At 48.1% G+C, this 20,292-nt stretch overlaps 1 protein-coding gene across 2 annotated transcripts; it reads right to left on the bottom strand.

Moving 5' to 3' along the window:
* Window positions 1–146: 146 nt before the first annotated feature.
* Pef1 (penta-EF-hand domain containing 1) lies at window positions 147–19,216 on the bottom strand. 2 transcript variants are annotated; one of them, XM_027399423.2, is made up of 5 exons: window positions 19,068–19,216; window positions 6,746–7,019; window positions 2,957–3,112; window positions 2,377–2,520; window positions 147–968 (listed from the first exon to the last, which is right to left on the bottom strand). In XM_027399423.2, exons 1-5 carry the CDS (start codon window positions 19,089–19,091, stop codon window positions 739–741), a joined length of 828 nt encoding a protein of 275 aa, XP_027255224.1. In that variant the 5' UTR covers window positions 19,092–19,216; the 3' UTR covers window positions 147–738. The 2 variants fall into 2 exon arrangements, with proteins under 2 accessions (XP_027255224.1, XP_027255223.1); XM_027399422.2 differs by lacking the exon at window positions 19,068–19,216 and adding an exon at window positions 7,334–7,821.
* Between the last annotated feature and the right edge of the window lie 1,076 nt (window positions 19,217–20,292).

Genomic DNA, 20,292 nt, shown 5'->3' on the forward strand with positions numbered 1-20,292 from the left:
TGCTTCCCTACATGAATGAATGAATGAATGAATGAACGAACGAACGGATGGACAAACATGGATACACTAGAGAGGAGTCATGATGGGAAACATGGGACTGTAGAGTCTTTTATTGAATCTAACAGTTTCCTGGACTTTTGGCCCCAAATGGAAAAAAAAAAAAAAAAAAAAAAGCAAATTAAAAACATTGGCAGCGAGATGTAACAACTGTCCTCTGGGGACTAAAGCTGAGTGGAACATGGCAGGCCAATGAGCAGTCCAAGTTTTGGAGGGCAGGAACCTCATAAGATATGGCCGAAATGGCAGACTGTCCAAGCTTCTTGAGCAGGCAAAGCCTCAGGTAAACTAAGGCTAACACACAAGGATTGTGGGAGTTGAGGAATCCCAGGCACTGGTCCCAGCAAATCTCCTTCATGCTCAGTCTGATTCCACTTTGCAGAAACTGGGCTCACTGACCTGGTGGCCTCGGTGAGAGATGACAGTAGTGCCAGAAGAAGCCAGCTGATGAACACTTAGTGCTGGCATCAGGGACTAGGTGGGAAAGCCAGAGGCCAAAGACAGATGACCAGACACTAACTCTACCGCCACCACTGGCATCCCCTGCTCCAAGGCTGTGCCATTCCACAGCCCACAGTATTCAACCTTCAGTCCTTTCCTAGGTCAGGCTTTGCTAGGAGAGGAGGAAAGGAAGAGAGGCCATATCCCTTGGTGTGCTCCACTCCCGCTGGGTAGGCTGGGTCATAGCATCCGAGAAGCTGTCATGGTGACGAAGTCCTCAAAGCTGAGCCGAATGTTGCCCTGTACAGCAGTGTCCTTCTCCCGGAAGGCCTCAGTCAACACCTGCAGCTGGGTACACACCTTGATGAAGCAGTCAAGCTGCATGGCAGGAGCGGCGGAGCGCGGGCAGTAACGAGAAACCAGGAGCTGGGTGAACTGAGGGCTCAGGTTGTAGCCCATCTGGGACAGAGCTGGAGAGGAAGGGCACAGGAAATAGCCTGCCATGAGACCACCACTATAGAGCAGCACAGCAGCACAGCAGATCAGGGCAGCTGGGGAGGAGGGGATCAGCTCAGAAGCATAAGGAGGACAGAGAGGTCCTTCGATCCAGTCACATGTCAGGAGCACAGGTGGTCTCTTTGGACACCCCACCCATCATCTCATCAGTCACTGTCAAGGATCATGAGATCCCAGAGAGGCTAACGGTATCCTGTGACCATCTCATGCATCTGAGCTAAGTGTGAGCCACCAACCACCCTGGAGAGACAGATATCAGAGACACCAGCACAGCACGTGGGGTGCAACTGTCCTGGAGGCAGGCAGTTCTTGGTCTCCCTGCTCAGTCTCACTAGACCCTCTTATTGCCACTCCTGCAGGGTGATACTTAACCTATGCTTCTAATAAGGATCAAAGGCAATCATGGAGGCATGTGCCCTGCACAGTGTCCTATTTTAAATAAAAGTCATATCCCCATATAAGGCCACAGCCTGCATGTCTCTTCCATTCTCCCACTGAGATTGCTCCTGCTCTGTGAGCCCTTGGGCAAGGAACTAAGCTTCAGTTTTGTCCCTCATAAAAGGGAGACCAGGAGGGATCCTTCACCAATCGGTGTGCAATGGCCAACAGGGTCTGGCCCTTGGGACGATGAATTTCAAGAACCCACTGCAATGCTTATTACAGTGCCTAGTACGAATTTTGTTGTTGCTGTCAACCTCACCAACATCAGTGAAAGAAGCCAGCAAGACAGTGTTCGGTACTGACAACCTTCTAGCACGGGCAGACATGGCACGCTCACCCCCACACACAGACCCTCATCTGAATGAAATGCATAGCCTGGACAAAGGCCCTGGACTCTCTGGGCAGCCTTTTCCCCTCTGAGGTGATGGAACTTCTCACTGGGTTCTCAGAGCCACATCAGCCATCTGTCCTGGTAACCTACTGGCCTGAGTACAGGCTGCAGGCTTAACTATGGAGTAAGATTGGAACCAGATATGGAGCTGTGGTCCCAGGTCCTCTTACCCAGTCACAACTCTGAGAAGGCTCTGGCTGAGTGGCAACAGAACTTCCCTGAGCCCCGAGGCAGGGCTTTTTCCATGCCACATGCTGGGACAAAAACAAACCACACTGCTCTCCAAGTTCCCATCTCTCCCATGCCAGAGGGGCTGTGCCATTCAGCCCTGTCACCAGGGAGCACAGCACTGACTCCAGACCCATTGTTGCCTGACTTTGGATCTTGGCTCAAAGCCCAGTCAGGGTGCAGATCAGGTGGAATGAGTGGTACAGGTAGGCACTGGACGGTGAGAGGAAAACCCTTGGATGTGTTTTAAGACATGAAAAGGAATGCCATGCCGTGCCCACAGTGCCCACCATGGCCCTTACCTTGCTGCAGCTCTGCGGGGCTAATGGATCCAGAGCGGTCCCGGTCATACTGCTGGAAGAGGCTCTTCCACTGCTGGAGGAACTTCCACAGGGCTGAGAAGCCGACGACATCAATGCGGCCAGATTTGGTCTTGTCAAACATGTCTGAGTGGGAGGAGGGAAAAGACAGAGGAAGGCTTCAAGACTGAAGGGCACCACTGAGACAGCTCTTCCCCCAGGCTGAAACAAATGCCTGTGCCTGAGACAGACCAAATGTGGTACAGCCCTTCCCCTGGCCACTGTCCGTCCTGTCCCGTCCAGACTCTGCAGGGCTAGTAGCTTAGCTCCAAGGGGTCCATGCTGACCTCTTTCCTGCAGTTTCTTAGCAGGGAGGGGAGTGTCTGGCTGCAGAATGGGAAACTGGACCAGCCTGAAACTGAGCAACCTAGACTTGACAGCGATCCACTGTAAAGGAGATTGCATCTTAAACCTCGCTTCCTCCCTGGCTATCGCTCTCCTCAGAATACTTGCCCACTTCTGTCACTCGTCAGGTGGCCCGACCCAGCTCAAGTCTGCATGCTCTTGGAAGGGTGGGACTCACTTATCATCATGAGGCATGTCTCATCGTTGAATGAGGACCAGTTGGAGTTGACCAGGGCCTGCTTCAGCTCCTTGAGGGAGATATAGCCACTGTGATCGGCATCCACTGACTGGAACCAGGAGTAGGCCTCAGGATCCACATTGGGGGGGACACCACCTGGAGGAAGGGGTGTGAACCATGGTAGTCAGACCCAGGTCAACGAAAGGTCAGGGAGCCATGCTGGGCATCTCCCTGGCCACAGGCTTTCCCTTCTCTCCTAGTTATCTCCACTGCCACCTTGATGAAGCCTGGAGTCATTTGAGAAAGGAGTCCAACTGAAGGGCTGGATTGCCCAGATGAGATTGGCCTGTGGAGGACTGTCTTGACTGTTAACAGGTGTAGGAGGGTCTAACCTGTGGGTGGCACCATTCCCTAGGTAGGTGGTCCTGGTTGTTTACGAAAACTAAGTAAGTATAAGCCTGCAAGCGAGCCAGCAAACAGTGTTTCTCCATGGCTCCTGCTTCTTGTCAATGACTATAACCTAAAAGCTGAAAGAAACCCTTTCCCGCCCTAAATTCCCCCATCAGTGTTTTACCACAGCAAGAGAGCAAACTAGAATACCCACCCACTAAGCCTTGCAGGTCTGCCTATCTATCCATCCTCCAAGCGCATGCCCTTCTCTGAGAGAGGCTTGCGTGTCACCTCATGAAGGACTGCAGCTGACTTCCACAGCAGGGTCCTGCAAAACTTTGTGTACAGTGCCCCAGTAACTTCTCTAGTTGATTTTACAATTCCCACCCCCTCCAATACAACGAGGACTCTGTAATGGCCTGAGGGATGGAGTGACAAAGGTGGAGAAGCAGACTCATCTGTCTTAGTGAAGCAGGGCTAACTGACCACAAAAGGGGATTCTGCACATAAGAAGGTATCAGAAACAGACACGGGCACTGTGGAGGGCAGACCCAGGCTGGCTTGCCTCACTGAAGGTCTAGTGTAGGAGACCCAGGCCGGCTTGCCCACCTTAAACAGTGCACTGGGTAGCATTTACTGTTGACTTGACACAAATGGTCTCAACTGAGGTCTGCTCAGGTCAGAGCTCTAAGAGACAGGTCAGTGGAGGAAAATGAAAGGACACTTAGTGTGACCTCAAAACAGCGACAGCACACTTTAGACTTTTACTGGCCTGAGAGGCAGGTACCTCTGAACCCTGCAGGTCAGCCTCTGAGGGTCCAGGAAAACACACCCACCATACAGGGTCTGAGAATCAGCTTTTGCAGTGGAGAGTAGGGACAGAAACTGTTTTTTCTAGAGAAGCTGTTTTTTGATACTGTAAGGCGGGAGAGAAGTCAGACTCCTGCTTCTGAGACCTAGGACTCCAGGCCTAACTCTCTGGAACTCCATGAGCTGTGGGTTTCTTGAAGCCTTGGGTTCACTTTATAGCCCTGGTTTTGGAGTGGGGATTTCCTTTAAGACTGACCTGTGGGCACGTTTGTGGGGCACTGTCTTATTGGTGGTTGATATAGAAGCCCACCGTGGGCAGTACCATCCCTAGGCAGGTGGGCCTGTGCTGAAGAGAAAGACTAGCTGAGTGTGAACCCAAGAATGAGCAAGAGATCAAGGTGGCAAGCAGTGCTCCTCCTAGGTTTCTGCTTTAAGCTTCCTGCCTCAGTTTCCCTTGATGAAAGCCAAATAAACCCTTTCTTCCTCTAAGTTGCTTTTGGTCATGGTGCTCTTTACAGAAACCGAACTAGAACAAGCAGGGTCAGTGGGGAGGGAGGAGTTTCTGTTACAAGTGTGCCTGTGTGCTTCGAACAGAAGAACTCAGCCTTAGATTCAAGGTAGACCTGGATTCAAGTCCTAACTGGTTTTTACTAGTTGTGCAACTTCAGATGAGATAAGTAACTTTTTTGAATTCCAACTTCCATATTTATAAAATGAACCGTGTCCAAGAGTGTTTGGAATGAGACAACAGCAAGATGAAGCCCTCAGCAAAGGTTGGAAAGCGGGTGGTGGGGGCATTTTCAGAGAAGGGGTATTTCAGCTGCTTTTGAAGGAATGAGGAGCTGTGGGGGAGGAGAAGGCAGCAAAGAAACACCCAGGATGCATTTACAGCATCTCTGCTGGATGGACAGCAAGGGCTGATGGCAAATGCGGCAGCCAGAGGCCCTCTTTCTGCAAACAGAGGAGCACCGCCAATGGTCAGCTCTGTCACCCACAGTTGTATACTAGTACTCAAACCCAGGAGGTGGACCTTCCCAGGACTCTAAGGCAAGTGCATAGATCAGGATGTATGCAGTACCACTCCCAGGTGTTGCTAGCCACCCTAGAGAGGAAACAATGCAGTCAAATGAGAGGGAGGCTGAGCACATAAGGTGAGCCCCTCCTCTCCTCCCCTGCTCTACACACTACAGCCACTTTCAGGCCCTCAGAGTCAGGGGCTCCTTTCCCTGCAGACTTCCTATGAGCTCAGACACAAGGTTTTGGAGGGTACAGAAATCCATTTGCAGAGCCTCTAAGTTGGAAGCCAACAGCCAGACGCTTGGGCTCTGAGAAGATAAATGCCACTGGCTGGCTGGGCGCAGAACCCCAGAGGTTTGGGCATCTCCCCCAGGACCACCTGCCTGGGTACATTCAGATGCTGTTTGCTTCCTAAGCACAGCACTCCCTGGAGGCCCTTCTCATAAGCCAAAGCAGTTCCTGGCTGCCTAGCTGGTGCTGGGCCCCTGAGAACAGCAGTGCTGTGAAGGAGCTGACTAAAGGGAACCCGGGAAAAGCAAGGACTGGCACCCACTTTCCCCAGCCCTCTGCTAAGAGACCCCAGCTAAAGCTCTTCAATCTCAACCCTCCTTGTCTTGTCTAATACCTTCCCTCCAGCCTGCGGCTCTCTTTCCCCTTCTCTTTCATCCTCTTATTTGCCATAGCTACCATCACATTTCACACCAATATTCTCCTGTACTGTTACAAGTCTCTCACAGAGTGCTGTCCATTAAGTTCAGATGCTATGCCTAGCATTAAGCTGCAGCTTCACATTTAGTCCTTACTAATCAGCCTGTGAGGCACTGTCCCTATTTCACAGAGCTGGACACTGAGGCTTACAGAGGCAGTTTGGGCAGGCCAGGGTCTGATTGGAGAAGCTTTCACTGGTGACATATTTTCTTTCCACAGATGTGGCCAGTCACCCTCCTACAGGAACGGAGTTTCTTCTCCCATGGACTACATTGCTGTCTCCAATTATCTTCGGATCCCCCTTCCTGATCCAAGCATTGTACACCCTCTCCCACCGCCTGGTAGCTCAAAGATACCCTATGAGAGGAGCACCATCTCCAGCCGGGGTTCAGCTTGACAACGGGATGTGCTTCGGCCAAAAGAACATGAGTAGATGAGACATCAGTCCTTCTGAGTGGACCCTGCAGAGCTACCGCCCAGCCCGGCTAGCTTCTTACTCTTTCCCTCTACCCTAAGGACAACATGCCCCAAAGGGGATGCTCCTTCAGCACTAGTCCCAGAATGAAAGATACATGGAGCAGAAACTCAGCTGGCAACCCACAGTTGCTGACACATGAGCGAGAGTAAGCAAACAGTAGAAATAAATGCTTGTTGTAAGCCAAGAGGACTTTGGGAATGTTGGCCCAGTAAAGCTAACTGATGGACTTCTCATTCGGCCAGTATAGGCAAAGCAGGAAGCGAAGGGCTATGGTGCCAGAGACTGGGGCACACGCACATCTTCAGGAAGGACAAGGAGGGGACATGGATAGCTTAGACCAGGTCAGAGGTTCTACACTGGGTCCCAGAGCTGAAGGTTCTACTTACCCTGTCCATAAGGTCCAGGCTGTTGGGCACCATAGGAACTTGGAGGTGGCTGACCGTAGGGGCCTCCTGGAGGTACACCACCATATGGTCCGCTGGGAGTTCCAGAGGGGAGTCCCCCAGCACTGGGGTATCCATAGGGCCCTCCGGGGGCAGGACCTCCGTAACCACCGCCAGGGGGAAGTCCACTGCCATACTGGCCCCCACCATGGGGAGGTCCAGGGTAGTAGCCACCTGGGGGTGCTCCAGGTGCCTGTCCTGCAGCTCCCGGGAAAGTCTGCAGGAAAAACAGGCATGAGCAGGGTGAGGAAAGAAGCCACAGCATAGCACTTTACAGCTACAAAGCACCTGCACTGCCCACAGGTGAGGTTGGACTTACATTTCTGCTCAGGTGGCCTTGAGGCTTCTAGGGAAGCTACTTGTTACCCAAGGTCATACAGAGTCCAGACTGGCATCTTATCCTCCTGACTTCTCTTTCCTGTACATCAAGGGCCCTACAAGGCCTGGGATCATGTTTGACTTGTGGCTTTATCCCTAGCTCCAGGGGACAATGGATGCTCAGTAAATATATGAACAAAGTGGAATGCTCACCCTTTGGGATCTTGACCTCCACCTGCAGAATTCACAGCACAAGTACAGTCTTTGATACAAAGCTCCGCCCCTCATCAGCCGCCAGTGATGTAGTCACAGCATGGACCCTCCACAGCAGCTCAAGATGCACGAATAGTCCCTAACTTCATGACTCTAAGGTAGACAGGGAGCCTATCCCCAGGGCAGTAGGGACAAAACCCAAATACCACCGTTCAGGTTTGTCAGCCTCTAACTCATGCCAATAATGTACTAGGGAAGGAAGACGAAGCAACTTCCTCCTGGAGTAGTCTGACCAAGAGCCAGCCCACATATGAATCCTCCACTCCTTGCCCTCTGCCTTTTGCCTAACCCTGGAAATAGGTTGTGTATTTGTTGGAGAAAAGCCCTGCATGGAAGTAACAGAATCCTATAGAGTCTTTATAGGAGGGAATGAAAAGAGTTTTGTTCTCAAAAACAAAAAGCTAATTGCCACTCTTCTGAGGTTTGCAAAGGGAAGTTGAAATTATTCTGAGATCTAGAAGGATGAAAACAAACAAACAAACAAACAAACGAGTTTAATCCCAGCACTTGAGAGGCAGAGGCAGGTGAATCTCTGTGAGTTCAAGGCCAGCCTGGTCTACAGATCGAGTTCCAGGACAGCCAGGGCTATACAGAGAAACCCTGTCTTGAAAAACAACAACAAATCAGGGTCTTGTCTAGTAAGTCTATCCAGTAAGTTGGACAACTCTGGTTCTGTCCTGGTAAATAAGAGTCACTGTTGGTTTGGGATTAAAACAAAAGTTTTAGGTATATTGGGAAGAAACAACCATTGTAAAATAGCTGAAAAGGGAGTGAATCCTGCTGCAAGGGAAAGAGGAGTGTTCAAGATAAACAGAGAGCATAAATCTAAGCTGTCCTCCTTCCAGGCTCAAGCCACTCATTGGAACTGTAAAGCAAAAGGAATTAAGGAGATGAGTCCAAGATCTGTAAGGGAGGCAAAAAGATGGGAAAGCCACTTTGAGAATTCTCAAGGGAGGCCAAAGCAAACTGATATTGCCCAAGAGCTAATGAAAAGAATTTAATATTATCTTTTTGGGAACAGACCATTGTAATCAACAAGGGAAGGATGATGGACAATATACCAGACATGTATACCAGACATGGAACACCTAGCTGAACTCTGCTGGGACAAGCTGCAAATGAAGAGAGACTTGTATTGAAGTGTGTAAATCCTTTAAAACAGACATATACTTTAGTATAAGAGGCTAATTGGATATCATCCATATACTGAAATATGTAATAAGTATCTGAAGACTTTTATCTAATAGAGTGTATTGCCTTTTTAGCGGTAGTACTATACTATATACCCACCACTGGCAGCTGGAGAAGTACTTGCCATTGGAAGGGAGATATAGGTGTTTGCTTATTGACAGGAGGCACTGAGAAAGCAATTCTTGATGACCAGGGCATAATGGAATAGAAAAAAAAAAAAAAAAAGCAATTATTTTAAATCAGTAACTATAAACATAGGAGAGGTGGAACTCCAGGCTGGATGGCTCCAAGAGATGAAAAGGAGCATTAATAACATGGAGATCACATAAAAGCCTCCATTTAACAGATTTTGGGGAAGATAGAAGATAGATAACAGCACTGAACAATGGGTTCTATATGGTCTGGCTGAAGTTGTTCTTGGATTAGCTGACATAATTGCTTACGTTTGTCCCCAGTTAGGGGGACCTTTGATCCAAGAAAGCTTAGGTAGGTGTTTCTCATGGCCCTGAGGGAAAGGGATATTCAGGGGCTGTCACAACCCCACTGCCACAAGGGAGAAAGATAAGGGTAAAACAAAGAAGTGGAAAACAGCAGTTTGATTTTGGAAAACTGCACGTAAGGTTTCTGTACTTACAAAAGTGGGGGATTACTTTTGTCACCAATTCCTTGAATGTCTAAAACCGGGGATTCAATGTGCCAACTAGGCCAGAGTTATTACACTATAATGGAGACACCAGCTGCTATGTCTCTAATGCCCTTCATGGGAATCTGGCTGTTAGAAATACCAACTGAGTCCAGTGTGCCCTGTGGAATCAAGTTCTTCCTTAGCCTGTTATCAGTGTCTATAGGGTGGGATAAGGATTAATAATCAATTTTATCAACTGAGTTAGAGCTGGAATTTCTTGGAGCAGCTGGCAATAACCTATAATGTGAATCTGACTAATGTAGTCAGAATCAATGACATCTGGAGGAAAAAAAATCTGGGCAAACAAAACTTTTAGAGTCCAGTTACCTAAAATCAAGTCAAAACATTTGTTGGAAGGGGTTCCTCTTTACCTCTTCTATTACATTTAATTTTATATCCTAATTACAGATAGATCTAATATAGAAATACCTTTAATAATCCAACCTCTTGATGTCTCAGGCTTGGGATGGAGCTGGGTGGCGTGAGGCAGAAGTACAAAGCACAGCACCCGTAGTTCTGGGCCCCTGCAGAGGCAGCGCAGGGCCAGGGCACTGGGACCACAGGCAGGGAACCAAAGGGGTTTGCTGCATCACCAAGCTGCCCTCAGCACTCATCCTTGTGCGTCCCTCAATTGGACTGCCTTCACTAGCAACTCTAGATGGGCACTGACTGGCCCAGAGAAGCCATCTTTACATTCACAGTGCATTTTAGAAAGGGGTTTAACCATATTGAAGTCCATCAGTAAGTTTTGTTTTTAGAAATGGTCTCTTTCACCACATTTGAAACACAGAGGGAGGGCCACAAGGCTGCTGCCGGAATGTGAACCTTCCACTCTTACTTACGTGCCAATGCTTTGGTGGGCTTTTTTTATTATTATTTAAAGATTTTATTTATTTATTATGTATACAACAGTCTGCTTCCATGTATATCTGCACACCAGAAGAGGGCACCAGATCTCATAACAGATGGTTGTGAGCCACCATGTGGTTGCTGGGAATTGAACTCAGGACCTCTGGAAGAGCAGTTGGCGCTTTTAAGCTCTGAGCCATCTTTCCAGCCCCTTTGGTGGGCTTTTATTGATCAGTATAGTATGAAAAGGATGAACAACTACAGATAAAGAGTTTTTTGCAATCAGAATTTGCATTTTGTGAGCTAATGAAAGGATAGCTGGCAGCAGCTTCTTTATCATCTGTCTTTCCATAGCTTGCTGTGTAGACGATCAACCAAGTCCAAACAGGGCTCAGCAGACTTTTGTCTGATGGTGGAAAAGGACCCTGAGGGAGTATTAGGCTCAGCAACTTTGGTCCTAGCCCTTGCAGTAGCTGAGGCTGGCAAGTGGCTGAGCCTGTTTCAAAGTTTCCTTGTCTGATTAATTGGTCATAAGTAACATTTACAAGGCCTGCTGCCTGGGTTGTGCGCAACATGGGCAGGCATTTATGCATCCATAGACTGCATTAAGCAGTGGACAGAATTGTTTTTATGAGCTTGCCATTCAACAGGTATCATTTCATAGGTATCTGCAGTAACATTATTATCCCTCCAGTGAAATGGCTAGAACCCTATTCCCTGCACACACTTTGTGAGACCTTTGTATATGGCGAACGGAGCGCTTCTTGGTCAGGGTTTGGTCCTACTTCTCTAATGACTGGAGATGAAGCCACTGATTCCCCTGCCTCAGAAGCTTCTTTAAGGCCACTCTATGGAGGTGGATAATTTATTTATTTTACTTTGTTCTTTGAGACAGGGTTTTCCTGTGTAACCCTGGGGCTGTCCTGGATCTCACTCTGTAGACCACCAGGCTGGTCTCCAACTCACAGAGATCCACCTGCCTCTGCCTCCCGAGTGCTGGGATTAAAGACTTGTAGCATTACAGCCTAGCTCAGATGTGGACCATTTATTATATTACCAGTTGGCAGAGAATTAGGGAGAGGAGGTGCTGTGAGGTTCAGTAGGAGACACTCCTGGGAGACCCGTTTTCCTTTTGGAAAAGCTATATGGCTAAACTAACCTGGTTCCAAAGCATTCATGTTTTAGTTGAACCAGTTGTGTAGAGCAATACACCTGGTCACCAATTCTTTCCCAAGACTCCTGAATCAAATGTCCTATGGTAAGGATCCCAGAGGCAATATATTTTAATAACAGCCAATAAATTTGTCTTAATGACACTTTAGCTCCAATCCTTTTAAGTATATCTTTCAATTGTTCTGCATGAGCGTGAACTTCAGGAGACAGAGAATTCCGAATTAGAGTAAGAGCAGTTTGAGAGCCAAAGTGAGAAAGTAGAGGCAACAAGCTTTTGGGGAAGCCTGCTTGCTGCTTGTGGTGCACTGAGTAGTAGAGGCAAACTGGGCTTGATAGAGAGAAAGAAGAAAAGAGTAAGCATGGGTGTGTATGTCCCCTGCTCCTGGGAGCTGCTTACCAATTCTGCCAATCTGAGACACCCTGATTTACCTTTTCCTCGGGACCTCTCCACCCTGCTGGTGGACAAGGAAGGAGCTTTGGGGGATTATTCCTGTTGTTCCTTGTCTTTTCTGGTGCCCAAGATGTCCTAAATTAAAAGTCCCCATTTCCTTGGGCTCTCTGGATGGTCACATGAGTTCAGATCAATCAATAAATCATTCCACAAACTGGGGGCACCATAATTTATCAATAACACAGTAAGGAGCACTGTGTGATGGCACAGATGCCCCTTTAATCCCAGCAACCAGGAGCTAGACGTAGATGGGAATCTCTGTGAGTTCTAGGCCAGCCTGGTCTGAGTGAGTTCCAGGTCAAGCTTCAAAGCTACAGAGAAACCCTGTTTTGAAGAAAACAAAACCACAAAACAAACAAACAAACAAAAAAAACCCAAACCCACAACAATAACAAAACATACAATAAGGAATGAAAATGAAGCAACTCCTGTTGGAGTGATTTGACGAGAGCCCAAATGTGATTTCTTCACTTCCCATGTCTTCTGTTGGACTCTAACAAAGGTCTTTGCCCTGTATTTATTGAACAGCACAGAAAAATGGCATATGACAGGAATAAAGCACACTTTTGGGGGGGGCGCGTCAGTTCAAGACAGGGTTTCTTTGTGTAGCCTTGGCTGTCCTGGAACTCATTTTGTAGACCAGGATGGCCTCAAACTCAGGGATCCACCTGTCTCTGCCTCCCAAATGCTTGGGATGAAAGGCCTGAGCCACCACATGACTATTTTATTTTATTTATTTATTTTTGGTTTTTCGAGACAGGGTTTCTCTGTGGCTTTGGATGCTGTCCTGGAACTAGCTCTTGTAGACCAGGCTGGTCTCGAAGTCACAGAGATCCACCTGCCTCTGCCTCCCAAGTGCTGGGATTAAAGGCATGCACCACCAACACCCGGCCACCACATGACTCTTAAGGGACAATTTTCTATAGAGATCTTTAGCAGAGTTTTACTAAGGAAGAAGTTATTTCATTGACCCAGAACAGCACTCAAAACCTCACACAGATGTTGGCTGCTTTCAGTAAATGACTACCACATACAAACTTATACACACACACACACACACACACACTTATACACACACACACTATTTAGGGTCAGGGACATGAGAGAATATATAATTTAAGAGTAAAGAGCTCTGCATTTAGCTTGGGTTGTAAAAGCTGATTGCACGGGGAATCCAATTCAAGTAAGATTGGTTATGTTGTTCTCTTAAAGGCAGGTTAAGCTTACACAGACTGAGAGCACAGTACAACAGCAGATCAAGTACAGTCTTCACTGACTTCAAGTAATACTGACTTTGCTGCTAGGTCTGGGAAAAGCTCAGTTTCTTTGAATGAAAGAGGTGTTTTCAAAAGTGTATCACACACTAACTGAATTAATGACTCACCCTCACGAAGCCTCGGGATCTGTAGGTAATAGTGCCACCTCACATGAATGAAATCAGGCTCATCATATGAAGCTTGACAGAACAACAACTTGATATGTAGTAACTATTAACGACAGTGCCCCTCTACAGAGATGGAAACTTGAGTTCTGAGACGTCACATGTAAACTATGTGGAGCTGGGTCCTGAGGCTCGGTCCTGGAGACCAAGTCTTTATAGCTACACTCCCTGTCTTGTCCGCCTCTGTGTACTATAGCCAGGGGCTCTGGAGACTCAGAGTGTTCCATTTCCCATCCCTATATGGGTTTGTCAGAACACACACCAAACAAACATGTATTATTATTTTTTTTAATGTATTATCCCTCTCCCCAAAAAAGTTGCTTTGACTAAAGCTATTAGTGCCATGCTGGTCTTTGGAAGATGCAGAGGTATTCCCCACCAAAAGAAGTTGTTGCTGTTGTTGTTGGTGGTGGTGGTGGTGGGTACTGTAGACACAAGAGTAAGCATGGTGTGGTCAGGGAATGGCAAGAGCATGCTGTGAACCCAGAAAGGAAAGCCCTTCACACCCTCATGCACCCAAGGGTGCATCTTGTGCTGCTTTTCAGTTGGTGGGTGAGTTATCCCTGCCTGTCCAGTACAGTAAGTTCTCTAGGGACAGACACAGAGCTTCTTTCTTTACCATCACCATCGCCACCACCATCTTCACCCCAAGCCCAGCACAGTGACTGGTACCTGTAAGCCTCCATAAAAGTGTGAACAAATAATCATCACTTTGCAGAGTTAGGGCTTTACGCTAGAGAAAACCGAGAACCACAGAAGGGTTTCCAATGCAGGAGGAATGTGTTCTAAGCCTTGTTAGGAGAACAGCCAGTGTGCGTTTGGAGATGAGCTGGGGGCGGTGAGGGGGCAGCCCAGGTGCTGGGCAGGCAGGGCATGAACCAGACAGCAGGCTCAGGGATGGGAAGAATGGGGTGGACTCTGAAGCTATTTCAGAGAGAGACTAGACATGACTTGGCAACTAATTGGATTAGGCAAGAGATGGAGGGGGAGTGAAGACAGCAAAGTGTTCCGAATGACTCAGGGTTCTAGCCTGCACACAATGGAGAAGACACAGCCATCAACTAAGGCAGAACAGGCCGGGGAGGAGGCTTGTGTAAGGCATCGGGCTGGTCTCAGGGTCACTGAGTCTCAAGTTAAGGTCTGAACGAGAAATGGGAGCCAGATCTTTGACTCCATGTTCTGCTGCCAACCCTTTCATTTAGACATTTTCTAACAGCATTTCAGACTCATAAACATAAGGTTGGGGTGGAGGGCAAAAGACAAGGGTTCAGTAACCATGGTTTCTAAAGCATCACAGAAAAACCACCTCCGGGTCTTAGCTGATGGAAATAAGCTATAGTTGATATTTTTCAGGGTTGGGGACATAACTAATGAGGCTCTGTGAGGTGCTTTAAGTTCACTCACTTTTCACTGGTTCCCTTGATCCTGAGAGCTAACTGCTCACCCCCATTTTAGAGATGAGAAAATGAAGATGCCCAGAGTTTAATATACTTAGATCATGCAGTTAAAATGGGAAACTGATTCAACATAGTACTGCACAAATGAGTGCCTAGCACATGCCTGTGCCAGGAGCTGTGCTAAACACCTGTCCAGTATGATGGCTTTCTACAGTGGACACAGGCGGAAGGAAAGGGTGGAGACATCTTTCAGCATCCAGAGCACAGTCTCAGAAAATTACATCCTTTCTCCACTGGAGCATCTAGACCCCGATTTGTTCAGTTCAACCCCAAAGTCTCTATTTGCACTCCTGCAGGTGGCAGAGAGCTCAGCCCCTCCCAATGCAGAAATCCCTGTGTTCTCTCTTAACCCCAAGGGCTCATTCTTCTGCCTGCAAGCCTGAGGGAGGCACGGGGGCATCAAAGAGGGTCCTGACTGACCCCCAATGAGGAAGGGAGAAGGGAGGAGGCTGCATTGCAAAGGCAGGCCTGCTCAGAGCTACCTTTCAAGTGCCTCATGGAAGAGGCAGGAGCCTAAGCAAAGGGTTAAACAGCCACAGGAAGACAGAAGGAATGGTCTGGGCAATCACCAGCAGAGCCTTCTAAAATATTTAAGGGACAGAAACATGCAACCAATGAACAATGAGCCAAGAACTGTCCCAAGACTTTAATTACCACCTCCGTGCTGACACTCCAAAATCTTTCTTTGCAGCTGCATCTCCCCTGCGCTGCAGACCCACAGACCCAGCATCCTCCTGACCTTCCCTCCACCTTCTGCATCTCTTTGTTCCCATCTCTTAGTGCCTCCTGCCACCAGTCATCCAAATCAAAGCCTTAGTGCCCTTGCTGGGACTTCCTTTCCTTCTCTGTCACCTCAATTAAACACCATGTTCCCTCAGCTCTTCCTGCCAACAGCTCGTCACACCAGCCTTTACCAGGTCACTGTCCTCTTTAGGAGAGAGTATTTCAATAGCTTTGAAAGTGGCCACTTTGCCTCCACCTCTCCAGCTTCAACTCCTTCTCTCAAGGCCCATAGTGAACTCGATGCAACAAAACTTCCCCAGCTCCCCTCCCTCAGTTCTCTTAGGAGGAAATCAGACCCCTCAAAACAGCATGTAAGACCCGTTGGGATCTGGCCCTTGCTTACACTCTGGTCTTATTTTCTTGCCTCCTGGCTGGTCCCTTATCATTAAAACCAGGCTAACCTTAAAATCACCCCCAAATATTAGATTTTCTTATTCTTTAATAAAGCTCTCAGATAATTCTGATACGAAGCAGCCACTAAGAAAAATGCACCATGGAATCTACTTTTTCACGTGCCTCCCAGTCTTTGTGAAGTTATTTCCTTAGCTGGAATATAACTTCTTTTTTCACCTACTGGAGATTCTTCCTGCCAAACCCCACTGGGCTGGTCCCCCTGCACTAGCCTAACATCTTACGTTCACTCCCATTTAACACAATCTGCACATCTGCATCCCTCTCCCACTTGGAGTATTTACTACACACCACACCTGACTTAATTACTTCATTTCATCTTCCCAGTAAGTCTGGTGTAGATACTGCTATGATCCCCCATTCTAAAGAAGGTGAAAGTGACCTTCAGATCTTTACAACCAATTTCAGAAAGCAAGTGGCAGAGCAGGGATGTGAAAACCACTTTCTCTGGGCTCGGGGACCAAGCTTTTAAGCACTGAAATCCATCAGGCAGGCTCTCCCCCTCTTCCCACCATGGAACCAAAGGGCACTTGACTTTTACTACTCCAAAACCCAGGCAATGCTTGAGTACCCTGGGCCAGAGGCAGTGGAAAATTACAGGAACCCTGACTCCCACCAATGGCTGTAATCCTCCACAACTCTGCAGTGGGTGGAAGGGAGGAAGCAGCGCCTGAGCCTTTGCCTGACTTCAAACAACCAGCTTTCCTTTCTTAGAACACCTGGGAGGAGGAGGCGGACAACTGTAAGGTGGGGATAAAGGTGCCATTTCTTCTTCCATTCCAGACAGTTTCTCCTGGCACTCCTTTTCAGTATTCTGCCCTGAGCATAAGCCCAGGCAGCACAGCAAAGTAACCATCATGGCAGAGACAGCAAGTGCTGCCACCATACCCTGCCATGCCCTACGCACCAGTGACCTGCAGAGCTCCCCATAGGCTTTGCTGCACCCCATCCTCCCACACCCTTTCCACAGGTGCTGTTTCTCCCTTTCTATGATAGGTAAGGAAATTAAGGACCAGAGCCCTTAAATGGTCTATCCAAGAGCATATAAAACTTGTTAAGTGGGTAGTGTTAGGATTCTAGCCCAGTTCTGTCTGTCATTGATTTTAGAGTGTACACAAATCACCCCCAGAGTGTATTAAGACGTACATTACTGGGGCTTGGAGGATGGCCTACTTGCGTAGATCCCCAGGTATGGCATGGCACGCCCGGGGAAGTACAGACAGTGAGGATCCCAGATAATCCAGCTCAGTGAGCTCCCGGTTCAGTGAGAGATTGTCTCAAAAGTACATTGGAGAGTGATTGAGGCAGCTATTCAAGGTCAACCTCTGGCTTCCAGATTCTCACTGCCCCCCCCATTATGCATAAATACCCCTCATGATTTCTGAGTGGGATCTGTGTCATTCTGAGCACAGAGCAAGTCTTAGGTGGGATCCAAGTCTGTTCTTTAAGTGAGCTCTTACGTAATTCTGATACAAACCAGTCACAAAAAAAAAAAAAAAAAGTACTGTGGCAATATTTTCCCAAACTGAGCTCTTCTGTATACCAGCATGTCACACAAAAAAATGACCAGACATAAGACAAAACAAATGGGGAAGGGTGTTCCATGGTTAAGAAATACTACATATTTTATGACTTTCTGGCAGATTTAGTGAACATTACCAAGCTGTATTTAACAAAGTATTTCCCAAACTTGCTTAACCACAGACTCCTGTATTGACAGCACCCATTAACATCTCACGAAACGCAGCAAGTGGAATGGAGTTTGGGAATGTTATACTTCTAACCTCGGCCCACACTAGCCTCTCTACTCACTCCTGCTAAGTATGCAATAAACGGAGTTCAGAGTTCTAATACTAGCCTCACCCTCACTTGCTATGTGTGACCTTTAGGCCTCTCTGGGTTTGTTCCTCAGCTATAAATCAAAACAGTAAGCCCTGTGTGCCTACGGGGTCCTCATATGACCATAATGGAAGCCCAGCTGCTGTGTAGGGCCAGCAAGATGATTCAGTGGCTAAAGGTGTTTGCTGTCAGGTCCAAGGAGTTTGATCCCCAAGACCCACATGATAGGAGAAAAAGCAATTCGCATCTAGTCTCTTTTCCCCTCTGTCTCTCACCGAAATGTAACAAATGCTCTATTAATGATACAGGGCTGCACATCTTTTGGCCTGTGACTCTGGTCAATCAAGGGTTGCTAATATCCCATTTGATTGTTTTCCACTTTCCTTGCATGAGATTAACCTCTCAAATTACTCTGTGATCGGGGCAACTAGGGACCCTTCACTGGGATTATTTTGTACAATGTGAAGTGAGGGGGCTGCTTTGAAAAACCCTGTAAGTAATGTTACACTTTCCTGTGCAGCATATGCGTTACAGGCATCGCATCGTTCTTCCCAGTAACTCTGTGAGGGGTGGGACTCTGCTACTCGAGACCCATTTTATAAGAGGGAAACGATTTCAAAACTCAGAAAACGGCTCAGAAAACGATTTCAAAACTAATGCGGCCAAGACATGATTCTACTTTTGACTCAAAACTAAACTTAACCACCTCACCACTCTGTGAGCTAACAGACTTCTGGCCACAAAAAACACACTGCTATCTTCCTGGCTGGTTCGAGCCAGGCTAGCAAGGGAGGAAGACGCATTTGCAGACCAATCCAGGTTCTGACCTTGGCCCTGTCACCTAACTACCTGGTGACCAGATAAAACTCCGTCTTCTCTGGGTTTCACTTGTCCTGCGTGTGAAATGACGCTGGACTACCGTGAGCGGTGTAAGCATCTCACTTCGGGCACCGCCTACACTGGCTGTCTTGATTATTCTGTCGCAGTACGTGCTGGGTGAGCCGGGAAACCTGTTTTTATCCCACGCCCTGAGTGACACCGAGGGAACCACAGCTCTAAACGCCCAGTCGGCAGAGAACCCCACCCAGCCGGAGACCTGATGTTGTGCCCAGGTCTGGCCCAGCCCGGATCTATCCTGTTCAAAGCCCCCGAAGCCTGGCGTGCGCGACGTCAGAGGGGACGCGACACAAACAACCTCTCGAGTGGTCCTAGGTGACGTAAGACGATCGCGACAGGCGGGCCCTCTCTGCTTCTCGCTCACGCAAGACCTTGCTAAGGCGAACCTCTGCGTGGAAAGGGCGCGAATAAAGTGGGGAGAAAGAGCCGAGGATGAAGAGCGGCTCCGGGCCTCTAGACAGAGCCCAGACACGGAGGCAGGGGCTGCCTCAACTCACCTGCCCGTACGGGTAGCTGGCCATGGCGGCTATGACGTCATGCAACTGTATAAGGCGGGGCTTCCTGACCCCAAAGCCTCTCCTCGTTCAGCCTGGGGGCGGGTCCGCTTCTGCTTGGACGCCCAGACTGTCAATCTTAGGGCCTGCAAACGGAAGTGACTCTTGGAGCAGTGGGCGGGTACAGCCCACTGCGAAAGCGGAGGACCGGGTAGGAGTGTCCGGAAGTGGTGGTGGTGATAGTGGCACGTTTGTTTTTGTTTTTTTGTGACCTGGAGCAGCCTTCGGGGTTCCTTAGACTAGGCTTTCTAATGGGGAGACTGGGTCGGATGTTTCTGCGGTGGCCACATTATAACCGGGCAAGTCGGATGCATGTTAGTTATGTCACTTCTGTGATCACTTTATTTTTTTAGGCCCAAGCGGTTGCCATGGCTACTGGGAACTAACCTCCTCCTGGAATGAAGGTACTATTTAAACAGGTCTTTGGACCGTGGAGAAAGGTCAAGCTGCCAGAGTAGAAGAAAAATTGGGATGATTTGGCGCTTCTTCATAAATGGGGAAACTGAGGACTAGAAAGTCAGTGACTTATACGCCTAAATTCACAGTGAGTTCACAACAAAATATGGCCTAGGATTAGTGTCAGTGGATAGCTAGGTCTCAGCAAGGGGGTCTTGTCCCCTTTGTAGATCAAATCCCAGCTACTAAGGGACCAACACCATGAACTTCTCTCTCAGGTTTAGGTTCTAAGCTTGTTTGTTCATTTGATTAGTTAAATTCCCTTGTGGCCGGCATGGTGGCACATGATTTTAGTCGCAGCACTCAGCAGGCAGAAGCAAGTGTATTTACATAGAGAGTTCCAGGCCAGTCAAGGCTACATAGTGAGGCCTACCTTAAAAACAACAAAAAAACCCTCTCACATAGACAAGAATTGTGTCTGGTTTGCTTGTAATCTACAGTGCCAACACTATACTTTTTTTTTTTTTTTTTTTTTTTTTGGTTTTTCGAGACAGAGTTTCTCTGTGGCTTTGGAGACTGTCCTGGAAGTAGCTCTTGTAGACCAGGTTGGTCTCGAACTCACAGAGATCCTCCTGCCTCTGCCTCCCGAGTGCTTGGATTAAAGGCGTGCACCACCAACGCCCGGCCCAACACTATACTTTTAAATAAGCAAATGAAAAAAGGTATGAGCAGTTATCCAGCCAGGCCATCTTACCATCCAGCCAAGCACTTT

This window comes from Cricetulus griseus, chromosome 2, assembly GCF_003668045.3.
Source record: "Cricetulus griseus strain 17A/GY chromosome 2, alternate assembly CriGri-PICRH-1.0, whole genome shotgun sequence".
NCBI lineage: Eukaryota > Metazoa > Chordata > Mammalia > Rodentia > Cricetidae > Cricetulus > Cricetulus griseus.